Below are 20441 nucleotides of genomic sequence, written 5' to 3' on the forward strand. Positions count from 1 at the left end.
GGGCTCAGCTGTGCTCCTCGGCCCTTAAGCCCAAGCCCACTGCCATTGAGCTGATTCTGACTCATAGAGACCCTATCAGATGGAGTAGAACTGCCCCATAGAGTTTCCAAGGAGCACCTGGTGGATTCAAATTTTTGGTTAGCAGCCAAACTCTTAACCACTACGCCACCAGGGTTTAAGACCAAAAAAAGAAAAAAAAAAAACAACCAAAAGCACACCCATTGCCACTAAGTAGACTCCGACTCATAGTGACACCACAGGTCACTATAGTGACACCATAAGAGAGAGTAGAACTCCCCCATAGAGTTTCCAAGGAGCACCTGGTGGGTATGAACTGCTGACCTCCTTAGCACCTAACCACGACCAAGGTTTCCAAGGCAGCAGGGGTTCATTACCTCCCCAGCCTTCACTGTCATTCATTCCTAGAGTTCATGGCTCCCTCTGGGGAGAGTTTACCTGCTGTGTCTAAGTTATGGAGCCCTGATGGTGCAATGGTTAAGAGCTCTCTTGCTTAACCAAAATGTCAGTGGTTGAACTTATCAACCTCCCTGCAGGAGAAAAGACCTGGTGGTTTGCTCCCATAAAGATTGCTATTAGAATGAAACATTGCCCTGTCCTGTGCGATCCTCACAATACTAGGTACTGATAGCCTAGGAAACCCCATAGGGCAGTTCTCTGTCATGTGAGTCGGCAAGGACCTGCTGGCACACAACAACCAGTTATTGCGTAGGCAGGTGTTTGATCTTACCTTGTGAGTATTCCAGGGCTGGGATGGCCCTCTATGTTTTTTGCATGTCTAGAGCCTTGCTTTTCAAATTGTGGTCTGTGGACCTGTAGCAGAGATCTCACCTGGGAGCTAGTTAGAAATGCAGAATCGTAGGCCCCATGCCAGACCTGCTGAATCAGAACCTGCATTTTTAACAAGTTCCCCAGTGATTTGATTGTACAGAAAAGTCTGAAAAGTACTGTTGACACCACTGGTTTGTAGCCCTGGCCAGACATTAGAATCATCTGGGGGAGACTGACAATACAGCCTAGCATGCGGATCTTACCCTAGCGTTGTGGTTCCCAGCCTTGGCTGCACACTGGAATTACCTGGCAAGCTTTAAAGGCCCCGGATGCCCGGCCCAGCCCAGAGCTGCTTTTTTAAGTAGTCTCGCCCCTGTGTGCTTGAATGTTGGCAGCAGTCCCTGCTTCTGAATTCCATCAGGAGTTTCCTCATGGCTTCTCCTACCATAATGGCTTTTACTCTGGGAGTCAGGGAGCCAACGAGGAGAACTTGAGTGTTGTCAAGGATATCTGCTCCGGCTCTTCACCCAGGAGCTGGGGAAATGGCCCAGGAGGGGTCCGGGTCTCTCAGGCTACCACCAGGCAGACTTGGGTCATCGTTCCATTAACTTTCTACCTGCGTAGCCCCCTCTCTGATCAGTATCTAGTCGTCCCTGGAAGTTTTTTTTTTTTTTCTTTCCCCAGTGAGCAACCACATAGATAAATGGTCTCAGGTCTCTTTTGTGGGGTTGTGTTGTCGTTAGCTGCTGCCAAGGTGACTCCGACTCATCACAGCCTCATGCACAACAGAATGAAGCATTGCCCAGTCCTGGGCCATCTTCAAATCCATTGTTGCGGCTGCTGTGTACTTTGAGTGCTTTCTAACCTAGGGGGCTCATTTTTCAGCATTATATTGGGCAATATTCTATTGTGATCCATAGGGTTTTCATTGGCTAATTTTCAGAAGTAGATTGCCAGGCCTTTCTTCCCAGCCTGTCTTAGTCTGGAAGCTCCGTTTTAACTTGCCCACCATGGATGACCCTGCTCGGGTTTGAAATCCCGATAGCACAGCCTCAGAGCTAGCCACCGCAGTATGACAAGATGACCGACAGGTGGCAGTGTGGTGTTAGAGCAAAGCCCTTCTTCAAGTGTGCCCAGCCTCCCCTTCATCCGAGGAGCCCTGGGACACCGCGCTCACTTGGATAAATGCATTCTGCGGGTTATACCATTCTCCAGGAGTAACGTTTTAGGCAATCTTTCATCATTTCTATTTCCTTAAACTTGCCATTTTATGTCCTCGGACAGTTATTTTATTACAGTCAACTCTCCACACCACCACAATTCAATAAAGCATCTTAGCCTGTGCAGCAAGGGAATTATCTTCTGAACTGGCAGAGAGAGATTCGATTAGGTCCCCTTGCTATGTCTTCTAAGTCTCTTTTAGTCTATAACAGTCCTCCCTCCTTTTTCCTTCAAATTTTTATACTAAAGTATAGCCCGCTGGCCAGGGAAAGGAGCCCTGGTGGTATAGTGGTTAAATGCTTAGCTGCTAATCAAAAGGTTGGCACTTTGAACCCACCAGCTGCTCTGCAGGAGAAAGATGTGGCAGTCTGCTTCTGTAAAGATTACGGCCTTGGAAACCCCATGGAGCAGTTCTACTCTGTCCTATAGGGCCACTGTGAGTTGGAATCAACTCGACAGCGATGGTTTTTTTTGGTTTATAACATACAGAGAATTACTCAGAATATAAATGTATGATCCATAAAATATCGGCTTGAACAGTTTTATGCTGCAGACCAGGTAAAGAATTAAAACATTGCCAGCATTCCCAAAGCGCTTTCTGGGACCCCTCCTAAACACCAATTCTTCCCGTTTCCCCAAAAAACTTCTAACATTGTCATTTTGATTTGTTTGCCTGACCCGAATCTTACATAGTTGGAATCACACAGAAAAATGTATTCTTTTGAGCTTGGCTTCTTTCATTAAGCATCATATGCATGAGCTTCATTCATGTTGTATGTGGCTATAGTTCATTTTCACGCAGACCACACTTCCTGACCTAATCTTTTCTTGATGGACATTGTGGATGAAGGGGAGGGTGGGTTCTAGAACCAAAACCCCAGAGCAGTGGATAGATTGAGAAGAGCTCCAGGGAATCAGAAATCTGATCCTCAGACCACTGGCCAGTAGCATATCCACTCTCTGGATGTGACCCGGCTTCCCACAGTTACACCTTTCTGTATACCTGGAGTAGTTATCCCAGACATTGTTCCATAGCTCTCCCAGCCTCTGGTCCCACCTCCATTTAGGAACTTCTGCTTGCTGAAAGCAGGCTGGCCCTCATCAGTCCTAGAGTCCAGACCCCTCAGGATGCCCCTGGGTTGGTCATTAGTTGCATTCTAGGGGCTCCTGGAGGGAGGTTAGAGTAGGTAGGGTATACCAAAAACCAAAACAAACCCATTGCTGTCAAATCAATTCTGACTCATGGCAATCCCACAAGCAGAACTGCCCCATAGGGTTTTCTTGGCTGTAATAATTATGGAAGAAGATTTCCAGGCCTTTCTTCCATGGCATCACTGGATGGGTTAAAATTGCCAACCTTCAGGTTAGCAGTTGAGTGTAAACCGGTTGCCATGAGAAGGAATGAACTCGGTGGTGACCGATAGAGCAGGGTAAAGGGGACTAATTCTGCCGGAAGAGCCAGCTCTCCTTCGATAGATAGAATGACCCAGCAAATATTCAATGACTTTCCTCTCCTCGGAGTAGAGTATGTTCTCCTGCCCCATTGACTTTGGGCGTGGCTATGTGACTTCCTTTGGCTGATGCATGTGAACTGAAGGGGTGTGACGTGAGCAGAAGCTTCAAACATGCTTGCACAGTTGGGGTGGGCCTCTTGTGTGCTTGCCGTTTGTCATGAGAAGAAGTTGTCCCAGACAGCTGATAATTCAAGAAGGCTATGAAGGAGAGGGGGAATAGAGCTGAGCCCATAACAGCCTGGAACCAAATCTAGGACCTGCAGACAGAAGCATAAGCAAGAAAAAGAAATGCTTGTTGTTGTAACCAGTGAAGTTAGGGGTGATTTGTTTTGCAGCATTATTGTGACAATAGCTGACTGACATGCCTTTTTTTGGATGAGACATCCAGCCCAAGGGTACCCACCATGGATATTTCTGGGCACTGAAGATAGAACGAGCAATGGGTCTGGAGACTGAGAAGCCACCCAGGTACAAGAGTGGCTCAGTTCAAGCAAAGGGACTTGGTAGGAGTGGGCCAGGGGGTTTGGGCCCCTGAAGATGTATTTCATGTCTTGGCCCTGGCCCAACGAACTGGAGGAGATCCAGTGGGCGTTCTTTTAATTCTGTTCTGTTCAACAAAGGGAAAGTCTTCTTCTACCACTGCTGCCCAGTTCTCAGCCAAAGAGCAAGAACTTCATTCTGAACTTTGTTTAGAGCTGCTCGCCACTCCTTTTCCATCAACCTAGCATCTGACAAATGACAATGTTCTACCCTGCTCTTTTGGGAAAACCCTGGTGACGTAGTGGTTAAGAGCTACGGCTGCTAACCAAAAGGTTGGCAGTTGGAATCCGCCAGGTGCTCCTTGGAAACCCTGTTGGGCAGCTCTACTCTGTCCTATAGGTTCACAATGAGTCAGAATTGACTCAACAGCAACAGGTTTTGTTTTTTTACTCTGCTTTTGAAGTTCCTGGGTGGTGCTATCAGTTAGCGCTCAGCTACTAACCAAAAGGTTGGTGGTTCAAGTCTACCCAGAGGCACCTTGGAAGAAAGACCTGGTGATCTACTTCCAAAAGGTCACAGACATTGACAACTGTATGAAGTGCAGTTCTGTTCTGAAACACATGGGGTCCCCATGAGTCAGAATCAACTCAATGGCAACTGGTTTGGTGTTTTTTTTTTTTCTTTTTCACTTTGCTCTCAAAATCTCTTCTGAATCCAGCACTTCCTACCCCCTTTACCTGATATATGTCTTTTGCTTATCACAATCTAACACACTGTATATTTTGTTTATATTATTTATTACCTATTACTCTTGTCTCTCCTAGAATGAGAACTCCAGTGGTGGGGGGAGGGACAGATAATTTTTTCTCTTTTGTGTACTGATGTATCCCTCGCTACTAGGCACATAGTAGGAGCTCAGTAAATATTATCAAACGGATGCATTATTCGATGTCCATCACCTGCCATTTCTTGATGGCAGAGCATACTGGCTGGTTGAAGGGTTTCATAGGGCACCTAGGCCTTACCTGGACAGGTGTAGTTCACAGCTTGGGTTGGGGGACGCCAACTGCCTAATATGCAGGGGGCCCAGGCCTTTGGCACTTGTAGGCTTGTCCATGGGGGTGACTCTAACTGCTTGGGAATAAAAGTTCAGTACGAAATGGATTCATGATGGATAAAGTCAGAGACAAACGAAGTCAACTTAAAGGCTCAGAGCAGGACAAAAGGCTGGGACCGAAGCATGAGTCAAATGGGAGGATGGAGAGGGATGCATCATAGAAACAGGTAGGATGCACTGGGAAGTAGAGCCCTGGCCCAGGGACCATGCCCCATGCCTGGTGACACTAAGTAAATGATTCTTCCCATTAAACACCCAGCTCAGCCTCCAAGCTCACTAAGTGGCTTTCAGACCACAGTTGTCTTCCCACCAAGCCCAATTATTATCATGAGAATATTGACTTGAGTAATAGTTAAGCTATATTTCTCATTGTAAATGAGCACTTTGGCCTTGGGTTCATGAACTTCATTCCCTAGTGAGCAGGTAGTCCATGTCAGCTTATATGGGACTGGTAACTGTGCAACACTGATCAGACCCATTTTCTAGCCCTGTAATACTGAGGACCAGCACCTTGGTGGGGGCAAGTTCATCAAGTGAAAAATATCCTACTAAGGCTCTTGGGGGGGGCACTGGTAGTGCAGTGGTTAAGCACTCAGTTGCTCAATGAAAGTTTGGTGGTTCGAATCCACTAGCCGCTCTGCAGGAGAAAGATGTGACAGCCTGCTTCTGTAAAGATTTACAGCCTTGGAAACCCTTTGGGGCAGTTCTACTCTGACCTATAGAGTTGCTATAAGTCGGATTCGACTAGATGGCAGTGGGTGCGTTTGAAAGCCTTTTGGGCCACAGCCAGCCAGTCAGATATTTCCTGGCGTTTCCCTTTCCTTTCCCTAAGTGTCTTTCAAAATCTTCCATGCTTCCTTGGTCAATCTGGGAAGATGTCGTAGAGGCAGAGGGTTTCCAGAATAACCCTTTTGTGTTAGGTTACTAGCAAGAGGGAAACTCTTAGCTTAAGCTGCTTGTAGCTTAGATAATTGGGTATAGGCTTGGAATGTGTTGAATAGCATATGCAGCAGATGTTGAGAGCTGCCTGCCCGATATCTGATCTCTGCTTCTTCCGGCTGCTGGCTCCTCATTTGGCAATGTGCCCAACTAGGGCAATGACCTCCCTGAGGTGCGATGGATCACTTATATGGCCTTTCTTGCCATGGTCTTGTAACTCCTGCCCAAGTGAATGGGTGAGACTATGCACATATGGTAATTGTGGCCCACCAAGGGCATTGGTCCGTTTTGCCATTCGGCTTAGCTTAAAATGAACAATCTCAGAGGTGGAAAGGGAAGATCTTGTCACCATCAAGGAAGAAGAACCAGGAGTGGAGCATGTCCTTTGGACCTGAAACCCCTGTGCTGAGACCCTTCTAGACCCAGGAGACACAGAGAGAGCTATAACACTGAAGATGGCAAGACAGCAAGAAGTAGTGGCAGAGAAATGGCAGAAGAGAAATGGCAGCAGCAGAGGCAGCAGAACCAGGAGACTGGCAGGAGACAGCGTGGTGGGCTTTCCAGCCCACAGAGGGAGAAAACGGAGTGCCTTCGGGCAAGAAGCTTGCTGGAGGAGAAGGGTGCTTCCAGGCACTAGGTGGAGTGAGGCTTACTGACCCACAGAGCTAGAGCTGAGCGTCTTGTGGTCAAGGCTTATTGGCAGAGGGGGGTTCCTTGGGGTACTTATTGGAGAGCTAAAAGAGCTTTGTAACACTTGCCCGAGCAGGCCAGAGAGAGACTTGCCTGTGGGCATAGCTGAGAACAGGCTGTCCTGACAGAAGAACTGTATCCTGAGTGTTCCTGAGCCTGAATTGTAACTTGTTATTTCCCTAACAAACCCCATAATCGTGAGTATTGTCTGTGAGTTCTGTGTGGTCACTGCAATGAATTACCAAACTCAGCAGACAAGTAGAGAGTGCCGTGGGAAGCAAAGTTGGTGTCAGAATCAGTAAAGATGGCAGAGAGTATGGCACTATCGCTAGGTCCGAGAAAGTTTGTGGCTTGCATTAAAGTAGAGACAATCATAACTGGGATAAAAAGTGTTTTAGTAATTATTCAGAAATTTTATTCAACCCCGTTGCAGGTGATTGGTTGAATGAGATGTAATAAAGGAAAACATAGAAATGGAAAAAACAAAACAAAATAAAATGAAAGAATTGGTAAAGATGGCAGAGAGAGGAGGCATATCTGAGTTCCACCTCATAGGAATCAGCCTTGGCCTTTTGATCTTGATTCTCCTCCCCTCTCATGAAGTTAGAGGAAGTCAGATGCCACTCCCATGCCATTCCTATGCCCCTGTTGCTCTAAAATAAGGGTTTCTCTGTAAAGGGAAAGAGAGTAAATATTTTGGGCATTGTGGGCCAAGAGGATATTATTTATTAGATTTTATATAATTTTCATGTGTCATGAAATATTATGGCCAACAAAAAATGCCCAGGTGATGGTCATTGAATAATGTATACACTTGATGATATTTACTGAGCACCTAATATATGCCTAATAGGTGGGTGCCATGGATTGAATTGCTTTCCCCCCAATATTGTCAACCTGGCTAGGTCATGATTCCCAGTACTTGTGTGGTTGTCCTCCATTTTGTGAGCTGACATAATTCTCCTCCTTTTTGTGATGTTCAATGGTTTGGCAGCTATGTAATGATGTAGTTTGGCAGTTATGTAATCATGTAGCCAAACCCCCCAAAAAAAAAAAATACAAACCTGTTGCCATCAAGTCAATACCAACTCATAGCAACCAAATCATGTAGCCATTCTCCATTTTGTGTGTTGTAAATCCTAAAACCTCTATGAGGTGGGATTAGGGTGATGTATACCTTGAGTTTCATTCTTACTAGAGTCTTGCATTCTTACTAAAGTCACCACACTCCTTCAAGTCACTGCCTTACTCAAGTCACTCCCTTGCACAAGCGATAAAGGAGAGAGAAGTAAGCAGCGCAGGAGGGATCTCACTACCACCAAGAAAGAAGAGCTGGGAGCAGAGCACGTTCTTTGGACCTGGAGTCCCTCCGCTGAGAACCTCCTGGACCCAGGGGAAGACTGACGCCAAGACACATAGAGATCTCCAGGGAACACTGGGCCCACAGATGTTGAAAGGAGACATGGACCTACCCTCAGAGCTGACAGAAAGGGAATACCTTTCCCTAGAGCTGACACCCTAAATTTGGACTTTCAGCCTCCCAAACTGTAAGACAATAAATTTCTGTTTGTTAAAGCCATCCACTTGTGGTATTTCTGGTAGAGCAGCACTAGATAACTAAGAATTTGGTACTGGAAGAGTGGGGTACTACTCTAACAGATATGTAAAATGTGAAGTGGTTTTGGAATTGGGTAATGGGCAGAGGCTGGAAGAGTTTTAAGGTGTCTCATAGTAAAAAAGCCTAGATTGCCTTGAAGAGACTGTTGGTAGAATTACCGATGTCAAAGGTGATTCTAATGAGGTCTCAGAAGAAAGTGAGGAGAGTTATAGAGAAAGTCTCTATCATCTTAGAGAATACATAGGACACCAGTAACAGAGTGTTGCTAGAAATGTAGACTTTTTAATTGTGCTTCTGGTGAGGCTTTAAAAGAAGCAGATGAACGTGTGATTGGACAATGGAGGAAGGACAATGCTTTTATGCAGTGGCAAATAGCTTGTCTGAATCATGTTCAAATGTTTGGTAGAAGGTAGAACTTGTAAGTGATGAACTTGAATATTTGCCTGATGAGATTTCCAAGCAAGATCTTAAAGGGGCCATGTGGTTTCTCTTTGCTGCTTATAATAAAATGCGAGAGAAAAGAGATGAGCTTAAAATGAACTGAGCAAAATGAAAAAAAAAAAAAAACAACTTACAGATTTGGAAAAGTCTGTTGTACAAACTAAGGACATGTGTCCTAGAATGTTCACCAAGGATGTGGCTGCACAAACTTTTGTAAAAGAGACTAAGTCTATGACTGATAGATCTAACCAACTAACCACAGAAGAAAACCCATCAGTTAGACTGAAGGGGTCAGAGAAGGAATGTAAGGAGAGAATGTGTTTGCCTCTTGGAATTCTACAAGCAGAAAACAGGCCAAAGGAGCTACATCTGTTGTCCTCCAAGAAAATAAAGAGTCATCCCTGGAGCCCCTCAAGTGTCTGCCAGTTTGTGGTACTGTGGGGGCTTGTGTGTCACTGCGATGCTGGAAGCTGTACCACTGGTATGCAAACACCAGCAGGGTCACCCATGGGCAGGTTTCAGCTGAGCTTCCCGACTAAGATGGACTAGGAAGAAAGACCCAGTGGTCTTCTTCTGAAAAAATTAGCCAGTGAAAACCTTATGAATCGCAGCAGAACACTGTCTGATATAGTGCTGGAAAATGAGCCCCTCAAATTGGAAGGCACTCAAAAGATGACTAGGAAAGAGCTGTCTTCTCAGAGTAGACTTGACCTTAATGACGTGGATAGAGTCAAGCTTTCGGGACCTCATCTGCTGATGTGGCACTACTCAAAATGAGAAGAAACAGCTGCAAACATCCATTAATATTCAGAACCTTGAATGTACAAAGTATGAATCTAGGAAAATTCGAATTGGTCAAAAATGAAATGGAATGCATAAAGATCGATATCCTAGGCATTGGTGAGCTGAAATGGACTGGTGTTGGTCATTTTGAATTGGACAGTCATATGGTTTACCATGCCAGGAATGACATGTTGAAGAGAAATGGCGTTGCATTCATTACCAAAAAGAACATTTCAAGATCTATCCTGAAGTACGATGCTGTCAGTGATAGGATACTAGGAAGATCAGTTAATTAGACTTATTCAAATTTACGCACCAACCACTAAGGCCAAAGATGAAGAAATTGAAGATTTTTACCAACTTTCACAGTCTGAAATTGAACGAACATACAATCAGGATGCATTGATAATTACCGGTGATTGGAATGTGAAAGTTGGAAACAAAGAAGAAGGATCAGTAGCTGGAAAACATGGCCTTGGTGATAGAAACGAAGCCACGCATGGTTGAATTTTGCAAGACCAACGACTTCTTCATGGCAAGTACTTTTTTTCACCAACATAAACAGTGACTGTACACATGGACCTTGCCAGATGAAATATGCAGGAATCGAATAGGCTACATCTGTGGGAAGAGACCATGGAAAAGCTCAATATCTTCAGTCAGAACAAGGCCAGGAGCTGACTGTGGATCAGACCATCAATTACTCATATGCAAGTTCAAGTCGAACTGAAGAAAATTAGGACAAGTCCATGATAGCCAAGTATGAACTTGACTATAACCCACCTGAATTTAGAGACCATCTCGAGAACAGATTTGAGGTGTTGAACACTAATGACCGAAGATCAGACAATCTGTGGAATGACATCAAGGACATCATATGTGAAGAAAGCAAGAGGTCATTGAAAAGACAGGAGAGAAAGAAAAGACCTAAATGGATATCAGAAGAGACTCTGAAACCAGTCTTCAGTATGGATTGCACCTCAACATAAAAAAAATAAAAATCCTCACAACTGGGCCAATGAGCAACATCATGATAAATGGAGAAAAGATTGAAGTTGTCAAGGATTTCATTTTACTTGGATCCACAATCAACAGCCATGGAAACAGCAGTCAAGAAATCAAAAGACACATTGCATTGGGTAAATCTGCTGCAAAGGGCCTCTTTAAAGTGTTGAAGAGCAAAGATGTCACCTTGAAGACTAAGGTGAGCCTGACCCAAGCCATGGTATTTTCAATAGCGTCATATGCGTGTGAAAGCTGGACAGTGAATAAGGAAGACCGAAGAAGAACTGACACCTTCGAATTGTGGTGTTGGCGAAGACTATTGAATATACCATGGCCTGCCAAAAGAACGAACAAATCTGTCTTAGAAGTACAACCAGAATGCTCCTTAGAAGTAAGGGTGGCGAGACTGAGTCTTACATACTTTGGACATGTTGTCAGGAGGGATCAGTCCCTGGAGAAGGATATCATGCTTGGCAGAGTACAGGGTCAGTGGAAAAGAGGAAGACCCTCAACGAGGTGGATTGACTCAGTGGCTGCAACAATGAGCTCAAGTATAACAACGATTGTGAGGGTGGCACAGGACTGGGCAGTGTTTCACTCTGTTGTGCATAGGGTCGCTACGAGTCAGAATTGACTCGTCGGCAGCTAACAACAAACAACAAAGGGTGGAATGTCATGTATTGAATTATGTCCCCCCAAAATATGTATAAATTTGGCCAGGCCATGATTCCCAGTATTATGTAGTTGTCCACTGTATTGTCATCTGATATAATTATCCTCCATTTTGCGATGCTCAATGGTTTGGCAATTATGTAATGATGTAGTTTGGCAGTTGTGTAATGATGTATTTTAATAGTTATTTTATGCGTTGTAAATCCTAAAACCCCTAAGAGGCAGGATTAGGGGAGTATATCTTGAGTGCCACCCTTACTAGAGGGTGGGACTCAAGCCACACCCTTACTTAAGTCACCACACTTACTCAAGTTACTGCCTCATTCAAGTCATGCCCTTGCTTGAGTCACACCTTTATCTTATGAGAGATAAAAGGAGAGAGAAACGAGCAGAGGAGAAGGGACCTCACTACCACCAAGAAGGAAGAGCTGGGAGCAAAGTGTGTCCTTTGGACCTGGGGTCCCTGTGCCGAGAATCTCCTAGACCCAGGGGAAGATTGATACCAAGATACATGGAGAGCTCCAAGGAACACTGGACCCACAGATGTTGAAAGGAGACAAGGACCTACCTGCAGAGTCACCAGAGATGGAAAGCCTTTCCCTAGAGCTGGTGCCCTGAGTTTGGTCTTTTAGCCTCCTAAACTGTGAGAGAATAAATTTCTGTTTGTTAAAGCCATCCACTTGGGGTTTTTCTGTTACAACAGCACTAGATGACTAAGACAGTGGGAATACATCAGTGCTCAAAAGAGGAAAACAATCTATCATAATATTCTTCCCTAATTACATAAAAATCTAAGGAGCCCTGGTGGTGCAGTGGTTAATTGCTTGGCTGCTAACTGAAGGGTCAATGTTTGAACCCACCAGCTGCTCCATGGGAGAAAAGACTTGGTGATCTGTCCCATAAAGATTTCAGCCTAGGAAATCCTGTGGGGGCAGTTCTACTCTGTCCTACAGGGTCACTATGAATCGGCATTGACTGAATGGCACACAAAAACTATAAAAATGTAGTTCGTGGCTGTGCAAAGTCAGGTAGTGGGCTGAATTTGGCCCACAGGATTTGTGGGCCCTTGCTCTAAACCAGATAGCCCGGGTGGCACAGTGGTTAAGAGCTCGGCTGCTAACAAAAAGGTCAGGAGTTAGAATTTACCAGCCATTCCCTGGAAACCCTATGGGGCAGTTTTACTCTGTCCTATATAAAAAAAAAAAAATCGTAGGGTCCTATAAAAAAAAATTAAAAAATTTTTTTATTTATTTTATTTTTTTTATAGGGTCACTGTGAGTTGGAATCCACTCGACGGCAACGGGTTGGTTTGTTCAAAACCCATCATACTATCCTTTTTCCTACTTTATTTCCTTTGCAGTTTGAGGTGGTCATGGGACCCAGTTCCGGCCAATACGACCTGAGAGGACATGTCCTGAGGGACAGGTGGTTCTGGGCAAGCTTTTGCTATCTCGATAAACGGAGATGGATGCTACAGCCCAGCCCAGTCTCCTACCTTCTGCCTTGACCAAGAACGTGAATTATGGAGCCATCTTGTGATGATGAGGCCACAAAGAAGGCAACATGCTGCAGTTTGTGAAGCAAAGACAGAAAGAGCTTGGGTCCCTGACTGGCAATGCCAGCGATCACCTATCCTGTAACTAGTCAAGTGAGACAAATAATGCCCCATGTGCAAGCAGCTGTTGACCAGTTCCCTTATTGCAGCTGTGTTCTTAACTGAGCGCGTTAGAGCTGTGAATCGTTCTCTGCCCTGCCCACCCCCCATCTAAGAGAACTGCTCCACCCATCAATGATGCTGGTGCTCAGACAGTTGTGTGTTGTTCCACATGACTCTGTTCCCTCCCACCTGCTTGCCCCAGCTGCTGGAACCTGACCCAAAGCTAGCCAGTCCATAGGCTGGCCAGTAACCCCCATGGCATCTGTCATCTGGCTCAAAAAGATGAGCTGACCCAACTGGAGTTCCTCTCTCAGGAACGGCATAAGAGGCTCCATTGGTTGCTGGCAGGACAGAAAGAGGTGGATGCAAACAGCGTGGTGGAGTTACATGAATGGTGAACCCCTGGGGGGAGAGTGAACAAAAGTCGCACTGAGTGACAAAAGTCAGCCTGTTGTGGCCCCAGTTCTTGGATTTCTTCTTGATTCCAAGTGCATCCTGCAATTTCCCCTGAGTTCCTCCCAGACCAGAGCAATTTTAGAATGTAGGCCAGTGTCATGGTCAGCATTCCCTGAAGGGTGGGGTGGAAGAGAAGAACGGCCAGCCCATACTAGCAGGGGAGTGGTGAGAAGCCCCCTCCCCAGAGACCCACCCTGTCGCCACCTGCTCCAGTGAGGGCTGGCCCACAGGCTCCCCAGAGAGCTTTCTCCAGTCAGAGGCTGCGGGACTGGCTTAGCCTTTACAAGCATCTGGTTTTGTGCTTCCTTGGAGCCACAAGAAGAAAAAAAAAGGAAATTCTTTCCCAGTGCACAGTGAACATGTAACCCCCTGGGGGCGTAACAGGATGGGAATAGAAACAGGGTCAGGAGGGCTCCGAGGAGTCAGGCTCTGACAGGTCACTGAGGAGAGAATGGAGGGTGTAAGGCAGGACCTGTCAGCGCCTGCAGTGGCAGGAGGAATAGAGGGACTGGCTTGTGTGTGTGTGTGTGTGGGGGGGGGGGACTGTGGGGTGGTGGGGTGCCAGATGAGAGCACAGGGCAGTACTGGTGCAGGAATCCAGGGATGCAATTGTTCCCTTATTGTCAGAGGACACAACCTCTAGGCCCTTGAGGACTGGTGCTACCAGCTGGGGTGAGTGTCTCACAGAGACGGTGGTGTCGGACCAGCCACCGGTGAGTTTGTGCTGGTCTGACACCTGGGGCAGGCCAGCCCCACAGATCCAGTATTTGATGAGCATTGGTGCCTTGTCCTGAGCAGCCCTGGGGACAGAGTGCCCTGTGTCCCTGTGGTGACACAGATGTGCCCAGTGGACTGTACATAGGATCATCTGTGTGCTAGCTACAGGAAGGCCTGGAGGAAACTCGGAGGTTGGGTTCTGAGCTGGGGAGCCTGTGAGGGAGGTCTTGGAAGGGTGGTGAATTCTCTGGAAGGTGGAGCATGGGGCATGACCCAGAAATAGGCTCAGAGGTCTCGAGGAGTCTGAAGCCCCAGCACCAGTGGCCTCATCATGCTGGTATGGAGTGGAGGAGACAGCTCTGGGAGAGGCCAGTTGGGCCCTGGGCTTGTATTTGAGGTCATTAGGGGAGGGTGGACACACACTCCAGAGCTAGAGACGGCCCCGTGGGAGCCATTCATGTACAAGTGGTCACTGAGATGATCTGGAGTGGATGAGACTCTGTGGAAAGTTGAGGAGGAGGAATAAAACACTGGGGGACATTTAAGGGCAGAGAGAGGAGCCTGAGGGGAGGCAGGGGAGACAGTATGGTCAGCAAATCAGATGAGACCCGAGGGGTAGGCTCAAGCAGGGAGAGAAACATTTTAGGAGGCAGGGGATGTCCACCTGCAGGGTGGCCTGCAGCAGAGACAGAGGGGAGGAGACCAGGGAAATGGAAGGTCCCAGGTGACTTGCAAAAGTGGCTTTGGGGGCTGCTAGGGACAGAGGTCCTGGAAAGAGTGTGGGAAGCAAGACAGGGTTGGTGGCAAGAGCCCAGCTTGGGAGAGCAGGCAGACTGGAGCCAGGGTCCTGGTGGGAAGCATGAATGAGGTTTTTTTAAGGATGGTGGGGCGGGGGTGGACTCGGGCAAATGCCAACGTCCTTGAAGGCTTGCCTCTGCCCCGTCCCATTTCATAGGACAGTCCTCTTCCCAATCCCGACTCCCTCAGGCCTTGCCCATCCCCTTGAATTCCAACCCCCATTTTCATGGGCACTGAGTTCCCCACTCCCCCAATCACCGTGACATTTCAGAGCAGCCTGCTGGGGACAGTGGCCACATTTTTGATGAGATAATGTACCACAGGGAAGGTCTCTTTAACCAGTTGTGTGGGCTGGGCTGGGTGCCTGGGTTTTGAGGCACCTGAGGACTCAGGAAATGGTGCAGTGAATATACTTCTTCCAGGTGTTCCCAGAATCACTCCCAAGAGTGTCCCTCCTCCAGGGGGGCCGTTGCTGTTTTCTCCTTTCCTCTCGGCCATTCTATGACCCCTGCCATATCCTGAGACCAAAGTCAGCAGCATAGTGCTTTACTGATGGTTAGAACAAGGTCGCCGGACATCCCTGCTGTAGGCATGGCCTCTCTGGGGATGCTGCAGGCCTCCCTCACCTCCTGAAGGCTCAGTATCTGGTGTGGTGGATACAGAAGGTGGCAACTATGTGCCCAGGACCCCTGAGCCCAGGAGACATGGGGCTGAAGCTTGGACATCAGACACCTTTTGCTGATTGGCCATCTGGCCTAGAGAAAGTACCAAGCTTGGAGACCCTCCCCCAAATCCTCCTGATGAGGGCTCCCTCCCCACCCTGATTTCTTGCCCCACCGTTGACTTCCTATGGGCTCAACTGCCCTGGCCACCACCCACCCTGCTCAGAGAGCTTCCCAAATCCCAAGCCAGGTCTGGCTCACCCCTGCCTGGGGTGGTGGGCAACGCTCAATCCTGACCCTCTATTTGACCTGTGGCCCCCACCTCTGTGAGAAGATAGCAAGAACTGTTCCCCAGTGTCCCCAGCCGTAGGGCAGCCCATGTGCTTCAAAATGGGGCCCTCTTTGGTGGTATGTGGCATGTTCCCAGCACCTGCTTTAAACTGCCCTTCCTGTGACTGGCGGGGGGATCAAGGGGGAGAAAGGTGTGCGTCAGGCCTGAAAGTTCAGAACCTGCTCTAGACCTGAGCTGTCAAATATCTGCTCCGAAGCCCTGATATTGGCTGCCTTTTTAACCACGTACAACTGGGGCGAGAGGCCTGAAATTGTAATGCCCTTTCAAACAGACTACCTACCCCTACCCCCAGTACAGGATGGGTACTGCTGGCTCAAAATACTGCTCCACCTTAGCCCCAGTAGCTGGCTCTTCCAGTTTCAGAACACCCCACACCAGACACTCCAGGGTCTTGTCCAACTAGCTTTCTTTCCAAAGGTCCACCTGGCCACAGTCACCACTCCCACATTGGCTGGATGTGGTTGATATTATTCAGCTGCAGACAGAACTGCCTGCGATCCCCTGGGAATATGCCAAGTGTTGGACAGTTTACTCAAAGCTAACACACATGGTTCCTAAGTTGGGGTTCTGTCACTCACCATGTACACCTGCCTACTTGGGCTGGGTATCTCTTTATGTAAAGTCATGTTTCACCCATTTAACTGACAGCCACTTTTCTCACTGAGGCCCTCAGAGCATCACAGATGCATCTGGGAAGACTGACAAAGTGAACATTTGTTCATATGAAATTACTATTTGTTTCCCATGGCTAATCATGCAAACTTTAAAAGTCAACAAAATCCACAAGTCCTTTGGTGATGCTAAAAGTCCCAAAGGGCAGCAGCCATCAGTTAAAGGGACCATTAAATTGAAACTAAAAGGCTAACATAGGCCCAATCTACCCCACTCCTGGCCTTTAGTACTTGAAGGATTTTAGGGAAAAGATGGAGTTCTTTATGGGTTATAGGCTAAAGAGGGACAGTTTGCACAGTTTGGACAAAACAGAAGTACTCTTAGCAATAAATATGTCTCAAAATGACAATAAAGCTCTCCCAACTTGGTGGCTCCAGATCCCAGTGAGAAGTGATGGCCACAGGCACAATGAACTATGTACAGAGTGTAAACAGTAAGGCCCTTGAGAGGATGTAATGAGGGCCAAGCCAGGCGATGGGATGTATGTGGAGAGGCCTGGGTAATGGGGAGTGGGCTAGGGTTAATATGTCAGGCTTGTATGATGGCAATCTAATTTGCCACCAAAGCTTGTAGGTGGTTGTGGCAGGTCCACTGGGTTCCTCCAGTTGGCAGTAGGAGGGAGCAGATGTATCCAGCCAAGAGGTCCGGTCCCACCTGTTCCCTCCCCCTAGGGGAGACACTGGGGACAGCCAGGCCAGGCCTCTCTGTCCTTTCCTTCCCAAGAGGAGAGACAGGCCTGCCTGGGCCATACTTGAGACTGTCTACCCAGGGTCCAGGGCATAGCGGATGGGGCTGTGTTTCTCAAACAGGGATTGAAGTAAATGGCCCCATGTTGCCCACAGACCCTCCATGCCCAGTCCAGGAGTGGGGCCCATGACTCTCCACCCTAAAAAGGCCCCAGCCCAAGCTCCAACCCAGTTCCTCCGGGATGGCACAAACTAGCCACCCTATCCAGTTTCTGGGTCCCTGCCCCACATGGGCCTCTTGAACAAAGTCATGCCTCCCTACCCCCGCCCAAGCACATTCCTCCGCCTTTCTAAAAAAAAAAAAAAACAAAAAAACTCAGGGGTCCTTAAATATCAGTCTCCCGGAGGTTGCTGTAGTCGGCCAAATCGTAGGCCTGGCAGGTGGCACCCTCGGCCACGTCGTGCCGGACGCCAAGAGACACGGCCTCCACCTCGGCGCGCAGGGCGCAAGCCGCCTCTGCGCGCTGCGTGGCCCCGGCGCGGATCTTGTGCGACAGGCTGGAGACCTTGGCACGCAGCTGGGTAGTAGGTCTCCGGAACGGCCCGAGCAGCCTCCACTCGCGGAAGGCACAGGGAGGCTTCCAACGGCCGGCGGTTGGAACCTGAGCCTCGGGCGTGCCCGCGGAGCCAGAGGCCGGGGATGCGATGAGGGCCAGCGGGGCACCGGGGAGTGCGGCGCCCGGGCCGGGTGCGCAGTCCGGGCGCGGGCCGCCGGTCGAGGCCCGCCAGTGGTGGCCGTAGACGCGCCAGAGGGGACGCCGGCGCCGGCGACGACGGCATTGGCAGCGCAGGAGGCGGAGGAAGGCGCGCTTGAACTCGCGGCTGGAGCAGGGGTAGATGAGCGGGTTCACGCAGCTGTTGAAGTAGCCAAGCCAGAAGATAACCTTGAAGACGCCTTCCGATGGCTTCAGCTGCGGGAACAGGGAGCCTGGGGAGGGGAGGGGGGCAGAGAGATGCTAGTTAGGTGCTCCGGGAGGGGGAAGGCCCAGGCAGGCCCTGGACGCAAGGGGGCGCCCCTGTCCACCCGCCAAGGGCCAAGGCTGAGTGATCAACCAGAGTTCCATGGATCGGGTCCCAAGGGTCCCTTATATAATTCAGGGAGTCTGAACTTGGATGGGAGCCCTGGTGGCGCAGTGGTTAAGAGGTTGGTTGCTAACCAAAAGGTCGGCAGTTGGAAACCACCAGCTGCTCCTTGGAAACCCTATGGGGCAGTTCTACCCTGCCCTACAGAGTCTCTATGAGTCAGAATCACTCGTCGGCAATGGGTTTGGTTTGGTTTTGTGAACTTGGATGGGCAAAAAGAATCATCATTTTTACTCACCTTCACCTGAAATCGAGCATTTCCTTTACTGATGAGTGTAGGCAACAGAATTAGGCAAAACATATGAAATGGCCATTTTTGTAGGTCAAAACCTGTGCAATACTGGCAGTTTCATATGGCTCGGCCTAATGTTAGCAGTTCCTCATATTTTCCTGTCACAATTGTTGCATAGTTTGAAATATTGTCTCTTCTCCTCACTGTTTGAAATGTCAGTCACTAGACCCCACTGTTGGGGAGGAAGCACATTTATTACTGAACTCACAATTTTCACTTTAAAATATTTTGAGATTTCTATTTGGGATGAGGAAAACGTTTCGGAAATGGATAGTGGTGGTGGTATTACACACTATGAATGTAATTAATGTCACTGAACTGTACACTTAAAAGGGGTTAAAATGGCGAACTTTTTGTTACATATATTTTACCGCAATAAAATTAAAAGAAATATTTTGACATTTTCAGGAAAATTGGTCTCGTCTGCAGTCCTCTGTATTTTATTTTATGCATTTGAACGCATGACTCTGAGAAGGGATTTATAGGGTTCCCCAGATGCCTGAGTAGTCACAGCACAAAAAAGGGGAAAGCCCAAAACCAGACCCGTTGCCGTGGAGCCAACTGCGACTCATAGCCACCCTGCAGGACAGAGTAGAACTGCCCCATAGCATTTCCATGGAGGGGCTGGTGGATTCGAACCGCAAACCTTTTGGTCAGCAGCCAAGCTCTTAACCACTGCACCACCAGAGCTCAAAAAAAAAGAACCCTTGAATTAAATGTAGACCAAGGCTTGCCCCGGGCCAGGCACTGGGCTGGACTCACATATATGAGGCACTAAACATGGCCCTTGCCCCTAAGAAGCAAAGTGAATAAAGTATCATGGAAACAGAGGTGGGAGTGATGGCGGTGCTCCATACGTGCCTGTGGGGTGGGGGCTCAGGCTCAGCAAATCTTCCGGGGTCTCAGAATGGGCAGGAGTCAGCCAGGATGGGGAGTCGTCCAGGTGGAATAGGTAGGCAAGAGGATAACAAGTTTGGGGCCTGGGAGTACTCTGTAGGATAAACCCAGACAACTTCATTTGGGACAAATGATGAAGGGCCCTAAGTGCTGGGAAATCCAGCTTTTATTTTGTTAGGGTCCATGGATATTTTTTAAGCAGGTGAGAGATAGGGTCTAAAATTGTTCCCATGGGCTGTTGGAATGCAGGACAATGGGGCTGTCCCAGGGGACGTGGTTGGGGAAGGTTTCTGGGATGGCTCTGCGGGGGCAGAGTTCCAGGTGGGTGGGGGAGGAGGTGCTGGGATCTGAGATGTGCTAGGAAGACCCTCCTGCCCACAAGTCTCTCCCCCTGGCACCCACACCATGGACCGGAAAGAGGCCATATCTCCAAAAGGCAGCCAACAATGTGCAAAGGCATGGCCTGGGAACCACAGGCCACTCTTTTGTCACTCATTCGAAGCAGCAGCAGGGCCAGGAGCATCCCATCCCAGGCAGAGGGATCCTCTAGGCCAAGCAGGCCCAAGGTGCGGCGGGAGGGGTCCTTGACAAATCACAGGGCCTGCTCTCTCTTCCCCTTGCCCCCAAAGAAATAAGGGCAGAGTCCCCTGCTGAGGGGGCAGAAGCACCACACCCTCCCTCCAACCTGGGGCCCTAGCACATCACTCATGTGTCCCAACCCCACCCTATAGGGAGAGTTCTGAATATAATGGACACCTCAGAGGAAGAGGAGGGTCACAACGGCACCACAAAATCCATGCGAGTTACACGACTATCTCAGTCTCCCCTCTTCTGTGAAAC

The 20441-nt window shown here is 48.4% G+C and overlaps 1 protein-coding gene across 1 annotated transcript in view; it reads right to left on the reverse strand.

The window, feature by feature from the left end:
• Positions 1–15777: 15777 nt before the first annotated feature.
• ADRA1D (adrenoceptor alpha 1D) overlaps positions 15778–20441 on the reverse strand; it is a 35470-nt gene continuing 30806 nt past the window's right edge. Inside the window, exon 2 of the mRNA XM_049869904.1 lies at positions 15778–18257. Within this exon, the coding sequence (XP_049725861.1) occupies positions 17656–18257 (602 nt within the window). The 3' untranslated portion in view covers positions 15778–17655. The remainder of the gene's footprint in view (positions 18258–20441) is intronic.

The sequence above is a fragment of the Elephas maximus genome, chromosome 25 (assembly GCF_024166365.1).
Source record: "Elephas maximus indicus isolate mEleMax1 chromosome 25, mEleMax1 primary haplotype, whole genome shotgun sequence".
In the NCBI taxonomy this organism is placed as follows: Eukaryota; Metazoa; Chordata; class Mammalia; order Proboscidea; family Elephantidae; genus Elephas; species Elephas maximus.